Genomic DNA, 23,215 nt, shown 5'->3' with positions numbered 1-23,215 from the left:
AAATAAGGCACTCTCTCAAAGGCTCTGATTCTAAATTCATGGAAGTCTGGCTACCTTTTCTAGATCATGTCATGTCTTTGACACTGGAGATAACCCCATGAACTGCCTTTTGTTTCACATATACATGGATACCAAGTGATTGATCTAACTATGCTAAATGTTTGAGTAGCGCATAGTCTGTTTTTTGTTTTTTAATTCTTGTTTTTTATTCTTGTTGTGTTTTTGTTTTATTTTATTTTATTTATTTATTTTATGTATTTTTTTTTTTTTTTTTTTTTTTTTTTTTCTTATCCATCTGTCAGGGGTTTGTTATGAGGGGGCTGTGTGTATATGTTTTAAGGTGTGTACACTGAAAATTGTTAATCTCTCATATCAGACTTGGATATTACACCTTTTCGCTTTATGTTTGTGGAGCAGCCATTCCCAAAGTCCACATATTAATATGAATGTAGTCTCTCTCCACTCCTCTGCTCCATCTCCACCGCAGTAGTAGAACCACCAGCCTCCTCAGTTTCTCCATCTCCTCCTCTGGGTGGTTTACTGCTCTTGTGGCTGGCTGGCACACTGAGCACTTTTTAAGCATTTTACATTTTTATCTTACATTTTTAACTTAATATTTGGAGATTTTGCTGCTCCCCTCACACTGTCCTGACACATCTGCTGACCTGTTGACTGAGACTCTTTGAGTTTTGTATTATTCTTGTTGTATTGCACAGTGTCCTTGAATTGCCTCTCAGAGACACATAAAGTATCAATGGATTTGCCTCCAGCAACGGAGATATTTAAACCGACATATAAGACATAATCAACCTGTACAACCTCCCGTTGTATAAATCTGTTGTGATAAAGAAGGAGCTGAGCCAAAAGGCAAGGCTCTCAATTTACTGGTCAATCTACGCTCCTACCCACACTTATGGTCATGAGCTCTGGGTAATGACCAAAAGGACAAGATCGTAGATACAAGTGGCAGAAATGGGTTTCCTTCGTAGGGTGGCCGGGCGCACCCTTAGGGATAGGGTTAGCTCGGGAGGAGCTCGGAGTAGAGCCGCTGCTCCTATATGTTGAGCGGAACCAATTGAGGTGGCTCGGGCATCTGCTCAGGATGCCTCCTGGATGCCTTCCTAGGGAGGTGTTCCGGGCATGGCCCCGGGAAGACCCAGGACACAATTAAGGGACTGTCTCTCGGCTGGCCTGGAAGAGGAGCTGGAGGACGTGTCTGGGGTGAATGAAGTCTGGGAATCCTTGCTTAGACTGCTGCCCCCATGACCCGGCCCCAGATAAGCGGAAGAAAATGAATGGATGAAATATTACACACACAAAAAATCCCTGCTAATGCACAGAAGTGGTAGCCTACATGTGATAGTTATTGAATTTAAAACATTCTTTCCATCAGAGGCCGGTTGAACGGTGAGTCGTGTTACAGTCAAGGCCAGTTCTGCTTAAATGTTTCACACAAAGTACCACCAAAGATAAGATTTAGCTTTCTGAGTACCACCAGATCTAAAGCAGGTCTATAATAGAACTATTCCAGGTCTAATCCAGGACTAAACCAGCTCCAACAGCGGACTACATCATGTCCACTGTAGTTGTAAACAAGCAGTGAGGACAAAAAAAGTGGATAAAATGAACTCTAAATTAGGTAAAGCCACAAACTTAAGTACTCGTACCACAGTTTGAAACACTGGTCTAGGCTTATTATCGTGAAAGGCACAGCAGGACCAACAATGACTTTAGTTCTTGGTGTAAAAGTTCTGAAAAGAGAAACACCGGAATACCGGAATGTATTTGCTGCGAGTTGAGGCAGGTTTGCGTGGGCAGATCCGACTGTTCTAGCCATCTCCTCCTTTTCTGAACCAGGCACTCCTCCTCAGGATTGTTTCGATATAAAGGCGAGGAGACTTTCTGTAGCTGTTTGATTTGGAGTGAGAGATGGCGCTGAGCGGGAAAGTGGCGCTGGTGACCGGAGGGGCGATGGGGATCGGGCGCGCAATGGTGGAGCAGCTGCTTAAACACGGGGCCAAGGTAAAACATGTGTGTGTGTCCGTCTGTGCGAGGGTGAGGATGCAACCAGGGGTGGACAGTCACTCATTACCAATCACGTTACTGTAATTGACTACTTTTTTTGGGTTATTGCACTTTTTTGAGTAGATTTTAAATACTTGTACTTGTAATTTAACTGAGTAAAATTATAGCCAAGTATTTGCAGTTAGTTACATTTTAAATCATGAGTATTGAGTGCAGTCCCGACCATCCCAGTCCACAGCTGTCTTCTTTCTGTCTTTGCTCTTTTCTTAACAAACACAGAACAGCAGTGTATGGTCTGCTCTGATTGGGCACAGCTCCTATAATATGCAGACTGAGGTTTGAGAAGCCTACATTATGGTTTAAATATAATATAGTATATATACAGTACTGATCTAATATGCTGCCACAAATCAGTTGTACTTTGCTTTTTCAGTTAAGTACTTTTTGGCAGCCGTGCTTGTAGTTTGTAGGAGAAGGCTCTAGGAGTGGCTTTGGCTTTGGTACAAACACTGCATGGCAGAGGGCAAATATCCAAAACCTTTTTCAAGATTTTATTGTCATAGAAAAAAACTAAATTGCACTTAGAGCATCAGACACTGCATAGTTTTAATGTAAAGTGCAATACAATAGGTACAAGACCCTATCCAATAGCCCCATAAATAACCCCGGGGTAAACAGTAGCACAATAATGACATCAGTGCAGCACATGTGTAGGGCTGTAGTCCTTTAGTCGTTTAGTCAATAATCGATGGTCGGTCGATGGAGTCTTAGTCAAACAAGATTTGTATTAGTCAAAGACTTATTTTGAGAAGATGGATTTATATGGGACAACAGCAAAGAGGAGTTAGTGGTAGGGATGCATGGGTTTGAAACATTTGCTGCATCTGATATCGGCTTTCAAATATCGGTCTAGTCGATATCCTGTTTGGACATATAACATAATATAAAATGCCGTCGGCCCAGAAAGTCTCATAATGTTTGAACTTTTCTCTAAAATCTGTTCTGTACTTACTTTTGGGATAAATAACAGTTACATAACACATTTAGCTCTAAAATTAGATGCCGTTTTTGCTGTCTGCCCTGATATCAGCCGATATCAGGTAATGGCAGATACTTAAAGCTGTAATATACGGTTTTGAAAGTTTTTGTAGGCGACCAACATTTTTTTTAATCAGCTCCAGTGCTAGAGATGTTTAAATAGTAAATTAGTTCAGTCCTTTTTATTTTGAGATAACGCTTTGGAAAAAAAAAGGTAAGGCAAGGTAAATATTTGTACAGTACAATTCATACATAAAGTAATTCAAAGTGATTTACAGAATAAGAAAGACATTAAAATCACACAAATCAAAACACACTCGTTTGTAGAGGCCAGAGAGCAGGCCGTTAAAATAGTTTAACCTACTGGAGATACTTGATATGCAATGTTATCTATCCCTTTCACCTAAGCCTGAAGTCACTTGGACTAGATTAAGACTGGTATGATTATTTTGATGGTATAAATACACCCCTAGATTTCTACCCTAATTTGAACGTTTTAAAGAGAGAGAGGCTGGAGGTGACTGCTGACACTTTCTCTTTGTTTCTATGGGCCAAAGAGTTTAGCTGGAGGAAATTGTTTTGCATCGACACACTGATCTGTTGGATGCAGTGGCAGAGTGAATCCACTGGTCCATATCCACCTGCTGCTAGTGAGACATAGATCTGAGTGTCATCTGCATAGTTATGGTAGGACTCATTATTGCGGCAGGATTGACCCCTGGGGCACCCCACAGGTCCGGGACATTTTTATCTGAGACACATTTCAATTTCAAGTACTCCCTGTTGTAGATATGACTTGAACCATTTTAGTGCAGTACCAGAGATGCCCACCCAGTCCTCTAGTCTCTGTAAGAGGATCCATGATCCACAGTGTCAAAGGCAGCACAAAGATCTAACAGGATCAAGACTGAGACTTTGCCCGCATAAGTGTTCAGGCGGATGTTGTTTGTGACCTTGATAAGGGCAGTCTCAGTGCTGTGGTGGGTCTAAAACCTGGAAAACATCAAAGGAGTTGTTCATTTGGAGGAAGTTAATAAGTTGTTGGGAATAGAAAAATTATAATCTGTAATCTACATAAAACATTTTTGTGCAGTTGTCCTAAAAACAGCAGATTTGAGATGGGTCGACAGTGGTTCAGTACTGTGGCATAAACACTGCTCTTCATTAGGAACATTTCCAAGAGCTGATGATGGCAAACTATTGAGCACAGACTTTAGAAATCTAGTGAGTAACACATCGAGGCAGCATGTAGATAAACTCAGACTGGTGACGATCTCTTGGACAGTTTTGTCAGTTACAGGTACAAAGTGAGTCCAGGTGTCTAGGTGGGTCCAGGGTGGTAATTTGCATCATGGAATTGATGGCATTTTTAATGTTGTGAACCTTGTCATTAAAGAATACTGCAAACTCATTACACTTAGATGTGGAATGCATTTTCAAAGTGTATCATTTCCATGAATAGTGCACCTGTGTTATCATTTATCTGTCTCCTGTGAACCATCCACTGGTTTGGGAAATATTAAATTAAATATAAACTCCTTTTGTAATGAGCAGGTCCAGAGTGTGTCCTCTGTTGTGGGTGAGCTCGCTGACATGTTGAGTCAGACCAAAGGTTTCAAGGACAGAACAGAGCCCTTTTGAGTTTCTGTCAAACACATTATCCACATGTACATTAAAATCACCTGCAATGACTAAACCATCAAAGTCAGGGCATACAACTGAAACCATCTCAGTAAAATCATCAGTAAAACTTGGACAGTGCTGGGGAGGTTTGTATATGACAGTATGGAAGGATGATCCTTTTTGCTCTATTCAAGGAAACGTACTCAAAAGATGAAAACACTCCAAATGACAACCTGTGAGTAACTAAGTCTTCATCAGATCATGTTTCCTTTCTTCTTGATTTGGACAATATAGAATTATTTTACACTTCTAAATATATTAGCTCAAGTTTGTTCTCAAGCACAATGTAGGCTGGACAGTAGTGTTTTAAAATACTCTGCTGCTGCTGCGGCTATTGATTATTTTTCTAATCTATTGATTATTTCCTTTGATGTAATCGGGTAATCTATACATTTTTTACCTTCCATAAAATATCCTTAAAAGCATATATGTTGTTGTTTTGTTTTTTTTGTTTTGTTTTTTTTAAGTTATGGTTCATAGTTAAAACATAATTAGGCAAAATTTTCTGCTTGAAATAACACATTTATTTTTATTGCAACAATATGTCACCAAGACAGAAACATTTCACTTATATGAAAATCAAAATGTCCCTGAAATATTTATTATCAATTTACTTTAACTGTATTATAAATAGGCCACATCAAATGTGAACTACTGTTACAATTTCTATGAATTCATTTCATAGAAATGTTTTATGCCCCATCATTTCAGGTAAGAGTTAAACATGTACATGTGTTTATTCTGCTGTGTTTAGCTTTGCTGCAGTGAGGAAGTCATTTTGAACACTAGCTCTGTGTGCCGTTCCCTATAACCTCCGTGCTTTCCCCTCTTGTTGTGGTGCTTTATTGAACTGGTTTGTTTGCAGTCCACTGTGCTCTCACACACAACTCCACTCCACTCTCTAAACTCACTCGTGGATCTAAAATACACTACGCTCTATTCACTGTTGTGCAGTCCATGCTGTGCCAGATTTCACATGATTTTAACCAATTATGACAATTAAACAAATTGAGGCAATAAAATAAGAATTAAATCTTTTTAGCCATCAAGTTACTTTATTTAGTCGATTAATCATTTCATCCCTACTTCCATCTTTAACATAAGAGAACCTTTATTTGCTGCTACTACTACAAGGCTACTACCATTACGTCTATTCTACTGCTGGTTGTCCACTTACCTAGTTGTAGTAGTAGTATAGAAGTAATAGTATTAGTAGTTGTAGCAATAGTAGTAGTCCTGCAGCTGTAGAAGACTTCTTCCCCTCCTACTATTTCAATTCAAGTTATTTTTGTAAGGCCCAAAGTCACAACAACAGATCATTGATTTGTCCAATAGAAAGTTACACACTGCAGCTTTAACCATCAGTAACATACTGTAAACCAGGACTAAACCAGGACTAAGGCAGGACTTGTTTAAATTGGTAATAGCTATGGTAACGGTCCTAACTTTTCATCATTCTGAAATCCATGCGTATGCAAATATTACGACTATTACTAATACTACTACTGCTCTTTATAAATGTCACTGAGCACTGTGCACCGCTGTGACTGGTATACCTACAGAAATGTTTATTAATGTGCATCTCCAATTTGTGTTTGAAACCATAGCAACTAAAATGTGTTAAATTGATCAAATATATCCTGAACTCATATGTTGAACGTGTCTTAATAATAACAGTGCTTTGTTTGTGCCTGCAGGTGGCGCTGTTGGACATGAATGCAGAAACCGGGAAGAGTTTACTGGAAACTTTGGAAACAAAATTTGGAAATGCCAAAACTTTATTTTTCGAATGTAACATTCAGTCTGAGGAACAGCTCAAAGGTAAATCATAATAATATTCATCATAATGTCAAAGCTGAGTCAGAGGAGGAGAGTCAGAGGAGCAGAGTCAGAGGAGCAGAGTCAGAGGAGCAGAGTCAGAGGAGGAGAGTCAGAGGAGCAGAGTCAGAGGAGGAGAGTCAGAGGAGCAGAGTCAGAGGAGGAGAGTCAGAGGAGGAGAGTCAGAGGAGGAGAGTCAGAGGAGGAGAGTCAGAGGAGCAGAGTCAGAGGAGCAGAGTCAGAGGAGCAGAGTCAGAGGAGGAGAGTCAGAGGGGCCAATATCTTTGGACTAAATATTTGTTGTTTTTCCAGCTGCTTTTCAGAAAACTGTAGAGACTTTTGGAGGTCTGAATATCGTGTGCAACAACGCTGGAGTTTTTAATGAGAATGAGTGGGAGAACATGGTGTCCATCAACCTGGTGAGGACCAGAAATTTGGATTTGTATTCCGTATGGATCATGTTGCAGGACTATTCATCTCAGATTTCCTGGGGGCCATATTTTCCAGTGGAATGTGTCCTCTGGGCCTGAGGTGTTTTTGACACAATTAGGGTTTGCATAAAATATTCCCAACAGTAGGTCTTTTTCAATAATGATAATAAAGAAAATAAAATACAAATGCTCTGCAAAATTGCAAATCCAGTACTGAACCAGCGTTAAACTAAGACTAGGCTAGAAGCCTAGAATTAAACTAAGACTAAACCAGGACTAAATCATAGTTAAACAAGGTCTAAACTATAACCAATCCAGGTCTGAAGCAGAATTAATCCAGGATCTAAGGATTAAAACTAAGACTAAAAAGATGGACTGCGGGTCGGATCAGCTGTGGTAGGTAGAATAGCCAAAAATTGTATTCGAGTGAGAGTGTAAGAATTTAAAGATTTCATCATCTACAATCCATAATATCATCAAAAGATTCAGATAATCTGGAGAAATCTGCACGTAAGCGGCAAGGCCGAAAACCAACATTGAATGCCCGTGACCTTCGACCCCTGAGGTGGTACTGTATTAAAAACAGACATGAATGTGTAAAGGAAATTCCCACATGGGCTCAGGAACACTTCAAGAAACCATTGTCAGTTAACACAGTTCGTCGCTACATCTCCAAGTACAAATTAAAACTGTACCATGCAAAGATAAAGCCAAATATCAACAATACCCAGAAACGCCGTTGGCTTTTCTGGGCCTGAGCTCACCTGAGAAGGACTGATGCAAAATGGAAAATTGTGCTGTGGTCTGACGAGTCCACATTTGAAATAGTTTTTGAAAATCATGGACATCGTGTCCTGTGGGCCAAAGAGGAAAAGGACCATCTGGATTGTTATCAGTGCAGTTCAAAAGCCAGCGTCTGTGATGGTCTGGGGGTGTGTTAGTAACTCGGTGTGTGGTAACTTGCAAATCTGTGAAGGCTCCATTAAAGCTGAAAGGTACATACAGGGTTTGGAGCAACATATGCTGCCATCCAAGCAACGTCTTTTTCAGGGACGTCCCTGCTTATTTCAGCAAGATAATGCCAAGCCACATTCTGCACCTGTTATAACAGCGTGGCTTCATAGTAAAAGAGTGCGGGTACCAGACTGGCCTGCCTGTAGTCCAGACCTGTCTCTCATTGAAAATGTGTGGCGCATTATGAAGAGCAACATACGACAATGGGGACCCCGGACTACTGAGCAACTGAAGTTGTACATTCAGCACGAATGGGAAAGGATTCCTCCTGCAAAGCTTCAACAGTTAGTGTCCTCAGTTCCCAAACTATTTTGATTGTTGTTAAAAGGAAAGGTGATGTAACACAGTGGTAAACATGCCCCTTCCCAGCTTTATTGGAACGTATTGGAAGTTTATCAGTTTGAACATTAAATATCATGTCTTTGTAGTTTATTCAGTTCAATATAGGTTGAAAAGGATTTGCAAATCATTGTATTCTGTATTTTACTTTTTTTTTTTTTTTTTACACAGCTTCCCAACTTCATTGGAATTGGGGTTGTATAAACATAAATCTTTTAAGTAAGAGTACTGTTACTTCAAGTAAAAGTATTCTCCTAGAAAAGTACTCTCTAGTAATTTCTTTGAAAAGTTACTCAAATAAATGCATTACCCACCCCTGCATATATTGAATGATTTGTCGATGTAATTACTGTGAATTTTAATGCATGTATTTAGTATTGTGTAACTAAATACATGTTCAGAGTCTTGTTCCCACCCCTGCTCCTGTGTGATCAAACAGAAAGAGCAGACTGACTTTGTGCCTGTGTGTCAGATGGCGATGATCCGGGTGGCGTACCTTGCTCAAGAGCACATGAGCAAACTGCGAAAAGGACATGGAGGAGTCATCATCAACACCGCGTCTGTAGCAGGTAGTGTCCCACAATGCACTGCTTCAATACTCAACACCTCTGACTGGTATACCTACAGAAATGATTATTAATGTGCATTGTCTCTCTAATTTGTGTTAGAAACTATAGCAACTAAAATATGTCAACACTCATCACAGCTGTGGGTTTATGTTTTGTTCAATTATTGCTGGGTTTCAGATGACATCACAACATTTTGTAGACTAGTAACATTTAATACAGATTCAGGCAGTTAAAATTTATATTGTTAAAATGCAGATTTCTGTTGTGATATAGGGAGTTCCTGGCTCTAGTCACTAATAAAAATAATCAGGTTCAACATTTGTGAATTTACCTTTTGGATATTTCATGGTGAAGTCCAACATTATCAATAGAGGATTCTGGGAGTATGAGGTCATCACCTTCTACAATCTGACAATTACCAGATGGTGGATCCTGCTGTAGCGGCCAGCGGCCCTGTGCCACCAGCTACTAGACTAACAGAGCCCAAAGGTGTTTAAAGAGCCCAATACTCATGTGTTCAGTGAAGAATCCTTTTGACATTTTCTACTCTTACACAACCACATTCAAAAACTGTATGCCTCTGCCCTGTAGCACTGCTCATCCATTAATTAGGCCTTAAATAGACACACCTGGACACACCCAACAAGACCAAAGAGGAAGCACAGTGTCACACAGTGGGTGGCAGTGCAAACACACAAAAGGGTCTCAAAATATATAGCATTTTCTAAACGATAAACTGTAACATGTTATGTTATGTATTAGCAGTTAATACCCCATAGCAGTGTAATACCCTCTTTTTAATATTATATTTGTTTCACACAGGTCTTAGTCCCCTGCCTGGCTGCCCGGTGTACACAGCCACCAAATATGGAGTCATCGGATTCACCAGATCAATGGCTGTTAGTTCGTATTATTTAACCTACTTTTTGACAATGACAAAACAACCCCAGCAACACATTCTCAGGAGCCTGTGATCAACACTAGTGGTCATGGTCCCATTTAGGTTCGCTTCCACTTCCCCAGAGAATGTTGATGACGTTTGCTGCAAAGTATTTTTGTGTGTCTGTAGATGGTTTCTCTTGGAGCTGACGATGGCGTGCGATTTAATGCTGTGTGTCCTGGAGCCGTCAATACACAGATGCTCGCCAACATCCAAGAGAGATTAGGCCCGTTTGTCCACATGAAGGACACATTAATGAAGGTGATGGGCAACCTTGGCACCATGGAGTGAGTGAAGATATGACAATATCTAGAATTACTATAGAGTAGGGTCACCAGACGTCCCTATTTACCCGTCAGTCGGGTAATTAACCACAGTGTTTGTTAATTAAAAATATTGTCAAAGTTTGATTAATAATTTCATTTATGTTTTTGTCCAGAGTGTCCAAAGTGGCAGAAGGCATGATGGAACTGGTGTCAGATGAGAAAAAGACCGGAGAGGCACTCATGATTATGCCCAATGGGAACAAGTATGCCAAGTTTCCAACAGCAGTAGATCTCTGAAGACAATCACAAATTAAATAAAATATAAAAACGTAGTTTGTTTGTTTTTTTAAATTAAGTGTTTGTTGTGGTTATTTTGTGCACTCTGACCAAATGATTGTATGATTGTGTAATATAAGGCTATTTTTGGCAATACACCAGTGGTGGAAGAAGTACTCAATTTTGTTACTTAAGTAAAGGGTACTGGAAAAATATTTATTTATTTATTTTTTTTTTTTAAGGATAAGGATAAATAGTAAAATAGTAAAAACAATCCAAACAATCAATCCTGCATTTCTCTGACGTCCCCATTACTGGATTCAAGAGGAACAGGATTATGGGAAGTGTGGGGTTAGAGCGCCCTCTTCTGGTAAATTTTGGTAATTGCATGCAAAATTAAACTTGGATTTTTGTTATTGGTTAGAATAGATGATACCAAGAAAAGTGAATGTGGAATTTATTTATCAGATAAGTTGAATTTGCATCATACAAATTGTTCTCATATAAGCCAAACAGCACATTCTTTCAGTATAATACAAAAAGTATTCCTTCATCTGGGAGTATGACATCATCACATTGTACAATCTGAAAACTACCAATACTAAAATGAAAACAAAAAAAAATCACTTTAAACTTTAAGATTAAACTATAAATCCACACCATCTATACTTTTGGTGTCTCTCTCCATATCAGTGCTAATAATGTAAACTATTAACAGTACTATGCAAATAAATCCTACTGTTTTTCATGCTGTACCATCATTTCCTCATCAGAAAACTGGGTTTTCTTTCATTGACACATCTCTCTATATAAACCTGTACATGTCTCTCTTTGTAGATCTCCATACACTCAATCCAGGAGAAAGGATTGTGCTGTTTGAAGGTACTATATTATGGAAAAAATGACTTATGTGAATTTTAAGATATGTTATAATCCTGTTACCTCCTCAAAAAACAAAGTGAATTTGTGTTTTGTTTCATTCACACATGTTTGAGTAACACTTTATTATTAGTTTGTCTACATCAAGCTCAAAATGCTCTGTTCCACCTTGTGAGTTTACAGCTAAGAAATAAGAAATAAGAAATTCCGGGTCTGAAATCATCCAAATGATTCTACTGACTGTGTTTCAGGTAAAGAAATAACAAGAAATAACATGGACATGAACACAAGCAGGTTGCTTAATGTAGCACAAAGAAACAAATTGGAATATTAATACAATACATGTCAAAATATTACAACACTAGGGTTGTCAACTAGTATCAAAGCAGATATCAAAGCAGAAAGTCACATTCACAGGACCGAAATGAACCTTTCCTGAATAACTTTAGAATGATCTTGAGCTGAATCAGAACAAGTATAAGACACATAAACTAGTATAAGACCATGGACCACTGTGGAACCTTCTTGAACGACTGAACTACTTCCTGAAGATGTGAGACAGGCCTCTACTTTGACAATGTTTAAATCAAGGCTAAAAACAGTTCTGTTTAGCTGTGGAAATGACTGAAAGGTTTTTATTCTGCACTCTTCTCTTTTAATGTTAATTTTGTGATGATTATTTATGTTGATTTGTTTTTATTGTGATTTGAATGTCTTATTCTATTCTATTAAAACATTTTGAATTACCTGTGTACAAATTGTGCTATATAAATAAAGTTGCCTTTTCATTATCATCATGGTATCAGAATCAGTATTGTGACAACATTAGTTCTTATACTCAAGAGATGTCATCACAGACCACATTTTTACAATCATTCACCATATTTTTACAATCATTCACCATATTTTTACAATCATTCACCATATTTTTACAATCATTCACAAACGAGCCCATGACCAAGCAACAGGGAAATCAATCACACAGTCTGGATGTGACCTTTGAACTTATTTATATTTTATTAAAGAAGACATTCTGCTTGTGTCTGCTGTATAGTTATAATGACACCCGTGAATCATTATGTTATAACTTGCACATTTTAAATCGCAGTATTGATCTCAAATGACTTAATAAAAGAATCAAGTCTGCTGCTGTTAATTAAAAGACGCTTTATGTTTGTGGAGCAGCCATTCCCAAAGTCCACATATTAATATGAATGTAGTCTCTCTCCACTCCTCTGCTCCATCTCCACCGCAGTAGTAGAACCACCAGCCTCCTCAGTTTCTCCATCTCCTCCTCTGGGTGGTTTACTGCTCTTGTGGCTGGCTGGCTGGCACACTGAGCACTTTTTAAGCATTTTACATTTTTATCTTACATTTTTAACTTAATATTTGGAGATTTTGCTGCTCCCCTCACACTGTCCTGACACATCTGCTGACCTGTTGACTGAGACTGTTTGAGTTTTGTATTATTCTTGTTGTATTGCACAGTGTCCTTGAATTGCCTCTCGGAGACATATAAAGTATCAATGGATTTGCCTCCAGCAACGGAGATATTTAAACTGACATCTAAGACATTATTATGCAATAGTTGGCCATAACCAACCTTTATCTGAACTTATCTGAACTGAATGTCCCCAAATAAACTGGACTGTGATAATGATTACTGATTAACCTCAGGCACATTAGTGAGCTGCTGTTTTGTGTGAGAGCAGGTGTGAGTATAAGTCATTAAATAATATATATCTGATATATCTGATATGTCCTTTTATTGCTGAATGTTTAGACCTAAACTGAAGTTAAATGTTTCCCCAAAGATTAGTGAAACATGAGTCGTTTGTGAACCGAAGCCTGACATCTGAGAGAAACTGAATTCTATCACATCTAAACCAAAACACATGGTGACTTTTATAAAGGCAATTAACAATAAGAGAGAGTCCAAGCAACAGCGGAGCCTCGGATTCAGGAGGAACAGTGTGGTTCTACAACTCTCCATCAGGTGCTCAAGGGCTCATGGGAGTTTGTAGAGTCCACATGTGCCTTGTGGATCTGGAAAAGGCATTCGACCGTGTCCCTCATGGTGTCCTGTGGGGAGTACTGTTGGAGTAAGGGGTCTGAGGTCCTTTGCTCAGGGCCGTCCAGACCCTGTATGACCAGAGCCGGAGCTGTGTTCTCTGCAGTAAGTCAGACCTGTTCCCAGTGCATGTTGGACCAAGCCTGCCCTTTGCCACTGGTTCTGTTCATTGTATTTATTGACAGAGTTTCTATGCACAGTCAGTGGGCCAGAGGGGGTCTGGTTTGAAGACCACAGGATCTCATATCAGCTGTCTGTAGAGTGTGCAGCAAACAGCAAAGCTGAGTGTGAAGCAGCTGGGATGAATATCAGCTCCTCCAAATCTGAGGCCAGAAAAAGGTGAAGCCCTCTCCAGTTGGGTCGGAGAGCAAAGCTCTTGATTTCAATCAATCTGCGTTCCTACTCTCACCTATGGTGTCTGGTTTGATCTTGGTTCAGTCACTGCTCCTCCATGTGGGTAGGAACCAGCTGAGGTGAATTCACATTCTCCTAAGCTACTAGTGTGGGGAAACCTGATAAGCCAAAAGGTGTCCTCTGCATTTGACCAAAATATTATGGTGTCTGACATTGATTCAGCCAGTTCACACAGAACACCTACTTGCAATTTGAGCACCTCTGATTGTTGCTGTGGGACATCATTACAGCCTCTGTGAATCACGATTTGGCTGTACCTATTTCTACTCTGCTTTAAAAGCCTAAGGTTACCTTTAATGTCACCCATCCCCACCCATCTAACTGTTGCTGCTGGCAGCTCTATGACTGTAACATCCATTTGCCAGGCTCGAGATTTGCTTCTGTCACAAATCAATCCAGGTCTGGTCCTGGCTCCACGGGGGCTATTCTCCACGGGATGCACTGAGGGCTATTCTCGCTCGCAGTCCTAGCACTGACCCAGTCCACAGTTCCTGCTATAACTAGGCTTCAGCATTTCCTGAGTGTAACCTGCTTGTGAATCACCCTCCACCAGAAAAGTTACACAGTGCACCTTTAAATCTTGTTAAATAAAGGCCTATGGAAAGATATAGATGCACTTGTTATATGACCAACCACAGCTCTCATGTTATTTACAATATACATTACAACAACAACAAAAAATCCCTGCTAATGCACAGAAGTGGTAGCCTACATGCGATAGTTATTGAATTTAAAACATTCTTTCCATCACAGGCCGATAGAACGGTGAGTCGTGTTATAGTCAAGGCCAGTTCTGCTTAAATGTTTCACACAAAGTACCACCAAAGATAAGATTTAGCTTTCTGAGTACCACCAGATTTAAAGCAGGTCTATAATAGAACTATTCCAGGTCTAATCCAGGACTAAACCAGCTCCAACAGTGGACTACATCATGTCCACTGTAGTTGTAAACAAGCAGTGAGGACAAAAAAGTGGATAAAATGAACTCTAAATTAGGTAAAGCCACAAACTTAAGTACTCGTACCACAGTTTGAAACACTGGTCCAGGCTAATTATCGTGAAAGGCACAGCAGGACCAACAATGACTTCATTTGCTCTGAGTTGAGGCAGGTTTGCGTGGGCGGATCCGGCTGTTCCGGTCACCTCCTCCTTCTCCGAGACCAGGCACTCCTCCTCCGGATCTTTTCGATATAAAGGCAAGGAGACTTTCTGTGGCTGTTTGATTTGGAGTGAGAGATGGCGCTGAGCGGGAAAGTGGCGCTGGTGACCGGAGGGGCGATGGGGATCGGGCGCGCAATGGTGGAGGAGCTGCTTAAACACGGGGCCAAGGTAAAACATGTGTGTGTGTGTCCGTCTGTGCGAGGGTGAGGATGCAGCCAGGGGTGGACAGTCACTCATTACCAATCACGTTACTGTAATTGACTACTTTTTTTGGGTTATTGCACTTTTTTGAGTAGATTTTAAATACTTGCAATTTAACTTTTTTCTTAAACACAGAACAGCAGTGTATGGTCTGCTCTGATTGGGCACAGCTCAGATAATATACACACACTTTGTGGCAGCCCTGCTTGTAGTTTGTAGTAGGAGAAGGCTCTAGGAGTGGCTTTGGCTTTGGTAAAAACACTGCATGGCAGAGGGCAAATGTCCAAAACTTTTTTCAAGATTTTATTGTCACAGATTATGTCATAAATTACACTTAGACCAGGGATGGGCAAACTTTTTGACACATGGGCCACAATGGGTTCTGGTGGTATATGGTTTTGAGAGCTTTTGTAGGCAACCAACGATTTCTTCAGTCAGCTCCAGTGCTACACATATTCAATCAGTAACTTAGTTCAGTCCCTTTTTATTTTGAGATAATGTTTTGGAAAAAAAGGCAAGGATATTTGTATAGCACAATTTGTACACAAAGTGCTTTACAGAATAAGAAGGACGTTAAAATCACACAAATCAAAACATAAAGAATCACAAGTAATCATCATAAAATTCCCATGAAAGAGGACTGCAGAATAAAAACCTTTCAGTCATATGCACAGCTAAACATAACTGTTTTGAGCCTGGTTTTAAACATTGTCAAAGTAGCCAAAACCTGGAACATCTTCAGGAAGACTGTTCCAGGTTTTAACTGCATAAAACTGAAAGTCCCCATGTTTAGTCCTGACTCTTGGCGGCAGCAGGAGGTCGGTCCCTGAAGTCCTCAGAGTGTGAAATGGTTCATATGGCCCTGACATGTGGGAGATGTACTTTGGTACTAGGCCATGGAGAGACTTGTTCACAAGCAGAGCTCCTTTAAAGTCCATTCCCTGACTAACAGGAGGCCAGTGCAGAGACCTGAGCACAGGACTTGTGCTTATACTTCCTGTTTAGTCAGGACCTGAACAGCAGCGTTCTGGATGTACTGCAGCTGTTTTAACACTCGTTTGTAGAGGCCAGTGACAGGCCGTTGCAGTAGTCTGACCTACTGCAGAAAAATACATGGATAAGTCTTTCCAAGTCTGGCTTTGACAGTGTACCTTCAATTTTTGCTATGTTTTTTAGATGCAGATGTTATTGATTTAATGTGGCTGTTAAAGTTCAAGTCTGAGTCCATTATTACCCCTAGATTTCTAGCCTGATTTGAAGGTTTTGGAGAGAGGCTGGAGGTGACTGCTGACACTTTCTCTTTGTTTCTATGGGCCACAGAGTTTAGAGTTTTTACATCCACACACTGATCTGGATGCAGTGGCATCTACTGGTCCATATTCACCTGCTGCCAGTGAGACGTAGATCATCTGCAGAGTTGTGGTAGGACACATTATTGCTTCAGGATTGACCCCTGGGGCACCCCACAGGCCAGGGACATTTTATCTGAGACACATTTTCCAATTTCAACAAAGTAGTCCCTGTCTTCTAGATATGACTTAACCCAGTTTAGTGCAGTACCAGAGATCCCCACCCAGTCCTCTAGTCTCTGTAAGAGGATCCATGATCCACAGTGTCAAAGGCAGCACTCAGATCTAACAGGATCAAGACTGAGACTTTGCCTGCATAAGTGTTCAGGCGGATGTTGTTTGTGACCTTGATAAGGGCAGTCTCAGTGCTGTGGTGGGTCTAAAACCTGGAAAACATCAAAGGACTTGTTCATTTGGAGGAAGTTAATAAGTTGTTGGTAATAGAAAAAATATAATCTGTAAATTACATAAAACATTTTTGTGCAGTTGTCCTAAAAACAGCAGATTTGAGATGGGTCGACAGTGGTTCAGTACTGTGGCATAAACACTGCTCTTCATTAGGAACATTTCCAAGAGCTGATGATGGCAAACTATTGAGCACAGACTTTAGAAATCTAGTGAGTAACACATCGAGGCAGCATGTAGATAAACTCAGACTGGTGACGATCTCTTGGACAGTTTTGTCAGTTACAGGTGCAAAGTGAGTCCAGGTGTCTAGGTGGGTCCAGGGTGGTAATTTGCATCATGGAATTGATGGTATTTTTAATGTTGTGAACCTTGTCATTAAAGAATACTGCAAACTCATTGCACTTAGATGTGGAATGTATTTTCAAAGTGTATCATTTCCATGAATAGTGCACCTGTGTTATCATTTATCTGTCTCCTGTGAACCATCCACTGGTTTGGGAAATATATAAACTCCTTTTGTAATGAGCAGGTCCAGAGTGTGTCCTCTGTTGTGGGTGAGCTCGCTGACATGCTGAGTCAGACCAAAGGTTTCAAGGACAGAACAGAGCCCTTTTGAGTTTCTGTCAAACACATTATCCACATGTACATTAAAATCACCTGCAATGACTAAACCATCAAAGTCAGTGCATATGACTGAAACCATCTCAGTAAAATCATCAGTAAAACTTGGACAGTGCTGGGGAGGTTTGTATATGACAGTATGGGAGGATGATCCTTTTTGCTCTATTCAAGGAAATGTACTCAAAAGATGAAAACACCCCAAATGACAACCTGTGAGTAACTAAGTCTTCATCAGATCATGTTTCCTTTCTTCTTGATTTGGACAATATAGAATAATTTTACACTTCTAAATATATTAGCTCAAGTTTGTTCTCAAGCACAATGTAGACTGGACAGCAGTGTTATAAAATACTCTGCTGCAGCTGCGGCTATTGATTATTTTAGTAATCTATTGATTATTTCCTTTGATTAATCGGGTAATCTATACATTTTTTTACCTTCCATAAAATATCCTTAAAAGCATACATGTTGCTGATTATTTTTTTTATTTTTTTTAAGTTATGGTTCATAGTTAAAACATAAGTAGGCTAATTAATCTGCTTGAAATAACATTTTTTATTGCAACAATATGTCACCAAGACAGAAACATTTCACTTATATGAAGATCAAAATGTCCCTGAAATATTTATTATCAATTTACTTTAACTGTATTATAAATAAGCCACATCAAATGTGAACTACTGTTACAATTTCTATGAATTCATTTCATAGAAATGTTTTATGCCCCATCATTTCAGGTAAGAGTTAAACATGTACATGTGTTTATTCTGCTGTGTTGAGCTTTGCTGCAGTGAGGAAGTCATTTTGAACACTAGCTCTGTGTGCCGTTCCCTGTAACCTCTGTGCTTTCCCCTCTTGTTGTGGTGTTTTATTGAACTGGTTTGTTTGCAGTCCACTGTGCTCTCACACACAACTCCACTCCACTCTCTAAACTCACTCGTGGATCTAAAATACACTACGCTCTATTCACTGTTGTGCAGTCCATGCTGTGCCAGATTTCACATGATTTTAACTAATTATGACAAATTGAGGCAATAAAATAAGAATTAAATCTTTTTAGCCATCAAGTTACTTTAGTCGATTAATCGTATCAGACCTACTTCCATCTTTAGCATAAGATCAGAGATCCTTTATTTGCTGCTACTACTACAAGGCTACTACCATTACGTCTATTCTACTGCTGGTTGTCTACTAGATCCACAGCTACACTGGGACACTGGCCCCTTTCATTTGTACCTACATTTTTCTTTCTGATGTAGTGCACCTCTTTCAAGCAGGGGGGGGTCTGGAGGACCAGGAAATTCTGCACAAAACAGATGTAGTTTCCTGTAATGTGGTGGATTTTAGATGAATAAATACATGTTGCTTTCCTGTGCTCTGCCCCTGCTCTCAGCACACTCGGTACACTGAGCGTTCCCCTGTCCTGATGTAGGTCATATGTAGTAGTGCTGCTTGGGTCACAGTTGTAGGACTCATTTGAAATGGCATCAACACATGGAAACAGTGCAAGGAGTAGCAGTCTGGATCATATGGAGCCAATCTGACACAGCGTGAATGTTTTCTGGATGAGTTCAGGTGAGGAACCTGACTATATGCTGAAGCAGACTTTGTTCTGGCTTGTTTTATTCATGGCGCATCACTTTTATAGTCACAGTGGGTGGTTCTCACTTCCCAGGATAATTCCTCCATAGACCACTTTGTAGCATTCCCCTGGAGTGGGCTCCTCTGAAGAAGAGCCAAGTGTCCAGCTCACACCATCTGGAGCACATATGGAACAGGCTTCAGAGGGAGCGACTGCACCGTGTCACGTGACGATAGCTATGGAGATGGTTTTCATCATTCTGAAATGCATTCATATGCAAATATTACTAATACTACTACTGCTCTTTTAAATGTCACTGAGCACTGCCCACCTCTGACTGACTGGTATACCTACAGAAATGTTTATGTGCATTTTCCATGGAATTTGTGTTAGAAACCATAGCAACTAAAATATGTCAAATTAACCAAATATGTTCACCATATGCTCTGAGTTCAGGATATGTCTTAACAGTGCTTTGTTTGTGCCTGCAGGTGGCGCTGTTGGACATGAATGCAGGAGCCGGGAAGAGTTTACTGGAAACTTTGGAAACAAAATTTGGAAAAGACAAAACTTTATTTATCGAATGTAACGTTCAGTCTGAGGAACAGCTCAAAGGTAAATCATAATGGTCATCACAATGGGGGGCCCGGAGTCTGGGGGGCCCGGAGTCTGGGGGGCCCGGAGTCTGGGGGGCCCGGAGTCTGGGGGGCCCGGAGTCTGGGGGGCCCGGAGTCTGGGGGGCCCGGAGTCTGGGGGGCCCGGAGTCTGGGGGGCCCGGAGTCTGGGGGGCCCGGAGTCTGGGGGGCCCGGAGTCTGGGGGGCCCGGAGTCTGGGGGGCCCGGAGTCTGGGGGGCCCGGAGTCTGGGGGGCCCGGAGTCTGGGGGGCCCATATCTTTGGACTAAATATTTGTTGTTGTTCAGCTGCTTTTCAGAAAACTGTGGAGACTTTTGGAGGTCTGGATATCGTGTGCAACAACGCTGGAGTTTTAAATGAGAATGAGTGGGAGAACATGGTGTCCATCAACCTGGTGAGGACCAGAAATTTGGATTTGTATTCCGTATGGATCATGTTGCAGGGCTATTCATCTCAGATTTGCATGTATTGAATGATTTGTCCATGTAATTACCGTGAATTTGAATGAACATGTATTTAGTTACACAATACTAAATACGTGCAGAGTCTTGTTCCCACCCCTGCTCCTGTGTGATCAGACAGAAAGAGCAGACTGACTTTGTGCTTGTGTGTCAGATGGCGATGATCCGGGTGGCGTACCTTGCTCAAGAGCACATGAGCAAACTGCGCAAAGGACACGGAGGAGTCATCATCAACACCGCGTCTATGGCAGGTAGTGTCCCACAATGCACTGCTATATTTAATACCGATTGGGTTAGTTAAAATTTATATTGTTAAAATGCAGATTTCTGTTGTGATATAGGGAGTTCCTGGCTCTAGTCACTAATAAAAATGATCAGGTTCAACATTTGTGAATTTACCTTTTGCATATTTCATGGTGAAGTTAAATGTATTTATTATTTTTTTTTTTTCTATTATTTTTTTTTAAATAATTACATTTATTAGAAATATATAAACAATGGCAAGAGGTTTAAGCATTACATTACATTCATATGTCATGTGCAAGAATATTAAACAAATGTAAAAAAAAAAATACAGTAGTTAATTTTAAATTCCAAATTCTTTGCAAAGTGTTTTTGTTTTCAGGGCTTTTGGGTTTGAACAATAGCTTAAAGAAATTATGTAAGAGGACAAAAAGGATTTAAATACAGCAAGTTTGGGTTTCTGGTTAGAAAATTTACAACAATGAATATGATATTTGGACCTCACGAATCTTATTAGTTACAAGGTATTTTCTAGGTAAAAGCCAAACATTGAGCCATTTGAGTTTTAAAAGCTATCGGTAAACCAGCTTCTGTTTTTGTTTGGAACAATGCATTTATGGACATTAATTGGAAACGAGTTCCCAATAAACAGCTTCTCCTTCAGAGGATCATCATTAGACGCATGTACATAGGTGGACGTCAGTGTTTTCACACCAGAAGGAATGGAGTCAAAAACAATGGCATAATCTTTTACTGGAAAATTGTAAACACTAAGGAATTCCCTATAGGAATAGGTGATGCCTTTTTTTTAAGTCCAACGTTATCAATAGAGGATTCTGGGAGTATGACGTCATCACCTTCTACAATCTGACAATTACCAGATGGTGGATCCTGCTGTAGCGGCCAGCGGCCCTGTGCCACCAGCTACTAGACTAACAGAGCCCAAAGGTGTTTAAAGAGCCCAATACTCATGTGTTCAGTGAAGAATCCTTTTGACATTTTCTACTCTTACACAACCACATTCAAAAACTGTATGCCTCTGCCCTGTAGCACTGCTCATCCATTAATTAGGCCTTAAATAGACACACCTGGACACACCCAACAAGACCAAAGAGGAAGCACAGTGTCACACAGTGGGTGGCAGTGCAAACACACAAAAGGGTCTCAAAATGGCTCTTAACCTGCTATACAACAACAAAATCAACATTTTGGCGAAATTAATTTAAAATATCCTTATTTGTAATTCAATATTATTGGCCTATCAAATGTTAATACATGATTTTCGGGCGAATATAGCATTTTCAAAACAATAAACGGTAACATGTTATGTATTAGCACTTAATACCCCATAGCAGTGTAATACCCTCTTTTTAATATTATATTTGTTTCACACAGGTCTTGGTCCCCTGCCTGGCTGCCCGGTGTACACAGCCACCAAATATGGAGTCATCGGCTTCACCAGATCAATGGCTGTTAGTTCATAATTTTTAACCTACTTTTTGGGAATGTTGATGACATTAGCTACAAAGTATTTTTTGTGTCTGTAGCTGACGTCTCTTGGAGCCGACGATGGCGTGCGATTTAACGCAGTGTGTCCTGGATTCGTCGATACAAGTCTATTCAATCACATCCCAGAGAGATTAGGCCAGTTTGTCCACATGAAGGAGACAATAATGAGGCTGGCGGACAACATTGGCACCATGGAGTGAGTGAAGATATGACAATATCTAGAATTACTATAGAGTAGGGTCACCAGACGTCCCTATTTACCCGTCAGTCGGGTAATTAATCGGTGTTTGTTAAATGAAATTATTAATCAAACTTTGACAATATTTTTAATTATGTTTTTGTCCAGAGTGTCCAGAGTGGCAGAAGGCATGATGGAACTGGTGTCAGATGAGAAAAAGACTGGAGAGGCACTCATAATTATGCCCAAAGGGAACAAGTATGCCACGTTTCCAACAACAGTAGATCTCTGAAGACGATCACAAATTAAATAAAATGTAAAAATTTATATATTTTTTTAAGTGTTTTGAGTGTTTGTTGTAGTTATTTTGTGCACTCTGACCAAATGATTGTATGTGTAATACAGGGCTATTTTTGGCAATACATCAGTGGTGGAAGAAGTACTCAATTTTGTTAAGGGTACTGGAAAAATAAAAATATCACGTGAAAAAACTCAAGTATTAAACTACCTGTTTTAAATGTACTCAAAGAGTAAAAAGTGAAATCGAAAGTATTTTGACAAATAATAAAACTTCAAATGTACGTTTTCCAGCGAGAGTAATGCAGCTCTCTCACTCAAAGGCAGAGATGAGGCAGGAAGAGGGGCCCTCCCGGGTGGCCAGCCACTGGATCACTGTCGCAGAAAAGGAACAGGATGAAAGGGTATGCCGACAACTCAAATTGTTGTGGAATTTCTAATAGTGAAAAGCCTTAGATATAAAATCAACAGAAGTTGTCTTGAATCAAAAAGTCTGGTTTATTGAATCAACTGTGCACAACTGTCAAAGAGCTGTTGTCCCTAGCAGTGTCGTCTCGCCCTCAGCTGACAAATCTAAACAGAGTATTTATACCAACAAAACAATCTTGCCAGTTTAGTCTAATCAAAGTGGTCGGAGGCCGCTAGAAGCACGAACAAGAGATACACCCTATACATAACAACAGATGGTATTATGAAGGTTGGGTCGAAAAGATCCATAACAATACAAATGAAGATTTATGCTAAAGAAAGCCATAACGTATTGATTATGATAAAGGTTTATGCTGAATTTTGTTCAATAGAAACAAAT

General features: G+C 40.0%; 2 protein-coding genes across 3 annotated transcripts; both read left to right on the top strand.

Annotated features, from left to right (window-relative positions):
* Positions 1-1,876: 1,876 nt before the first annotated feature.
* On the top strand, positions 1,877-10,435 carry LOC117381658 (15-hydroxyprostaglandin dehydrogenase [NAD(+)]-like). Of its 2 annotated transcripts, none has more exons than XM_033978651.2 (7): positions 1,877-2,022; positions 6,444-6,567; positions 6,877-6,983; positions 8,821-8,917; positions 9,740-9,816; positions 9,987-10,144; positions 10,297-10,435. In XM_033978651.2, the coding sequence occupies exons 1-7, from the start codon at positions 1,930-1,932 to the stop codon at positions 10,418-10,420; spliced, it is 780 nt and encodes a 259-aa protein (XP_033834542.1). In that variant the 5' UTR covers positions 1,877-1,929; the 3' UTR covers positions 10,421-10,435. The 2 variants fall into 2 exon arrangements, with proteins under 2 accessions (XP_033834542.1, XP_055082527.1); XM_055226552.1 differs by having other exon boundaries at positions 9,987-10,118; positions 10,297-10,420.
* Positions 10,436-14,974: 4,539 nt separating this feature from the next.
* Positions 14,975-22,593, top strand: LOC117381947 (15-hydroxyprostaglandin dehydrogenase [NAD(+)]-like). Its single transcript, XM_033979000.2, has 7 exons — positions 14,975-15,092; positions 19,577-19,700; positions 20,007-20,113; positions 20,335-20,431; positions 21,819-21,895; positions 21,971-22,128; positions 22,279-22,593. The coding sequence occupies exons 1-7, from the start codon at positions 15,000-15,002 to the stop codon at positions 22,400-22,402; spliced, it is 780 nt and encodes a 259-aa protein (XP_033834891.1). The 5' UTR covers positions 14,975-14,999; the 3' UTR covers positions 22,403-22,593.
* The last annotated feature ends 622 nt before the right edge of the window (positions 22,594-23,215 follow it).

The sequence above is a fragment of the Periophthalmus magnuspinnatus genome, chromosome 14, assembly GCF_009829125.3.
Source record: "Periophthalmus magnuspinnatus isolate fPerMag1 chromosome 14, fPerMag1.2.pri, whole genome shotgun sequence".
In the NCBI taxonomy this organism is placed as follows: Eukaryota; Metazoa; Chordata; class Actinopteri; order Gobiiformes; family Gobiidae; genus Periophthalmus; species Periophthalmus magnuspinnatus.
This window is presented reverse-complemented; position numbering and strand designations above follow the sequence as displayed.

Bases quoted from the DNA above. Each gene is read 5' to 3' on its own strand.
- LOC117381658 (XM_033978651.2), top strand. From the start codon at position 1,930: ATGGCGCTGAGCGGGAAAGTGGCGCTGGTGACCGGAGGGGCGATGGGG. The intron at 2,023-6,443 runs GTAAAACATGTG...TTGTGCCTGCAG, and splicing joins TGCTTAAACACGGGGCCAAG to GTGGCGCTGTTGGACATGAA. The intron at 8,918-9,739 runs GTAGTGTCCCAC...TGTTTCACACAG, and splicing joins CAACACCGCGTCTGTAGCAG to GTCTTAGTCCCCTGCCTGGC.
- LOC117381947 (XM_033979000.2), top strand. From the start codon at position 15,000: ATGGCGCTGAGCGGGAAAGTGGCGCTGGTGACCGGAGGGGCGATGGGG. The intron at 15,093-19,576 runs GTAAAACATGTG...TTGTGCCTGCAG, and splicing joins TGCTTAAACACGGGGCCAAG to GTGGCGCTGTTGGACATGAA. The intron at 22,129-22,278 runs GTGAGTGAAGAT...GTTTTTGTCCAG, and splicing joins GACAACATTGGCACCATGGA to AGTGTCCAGAGTGGCAGAAG.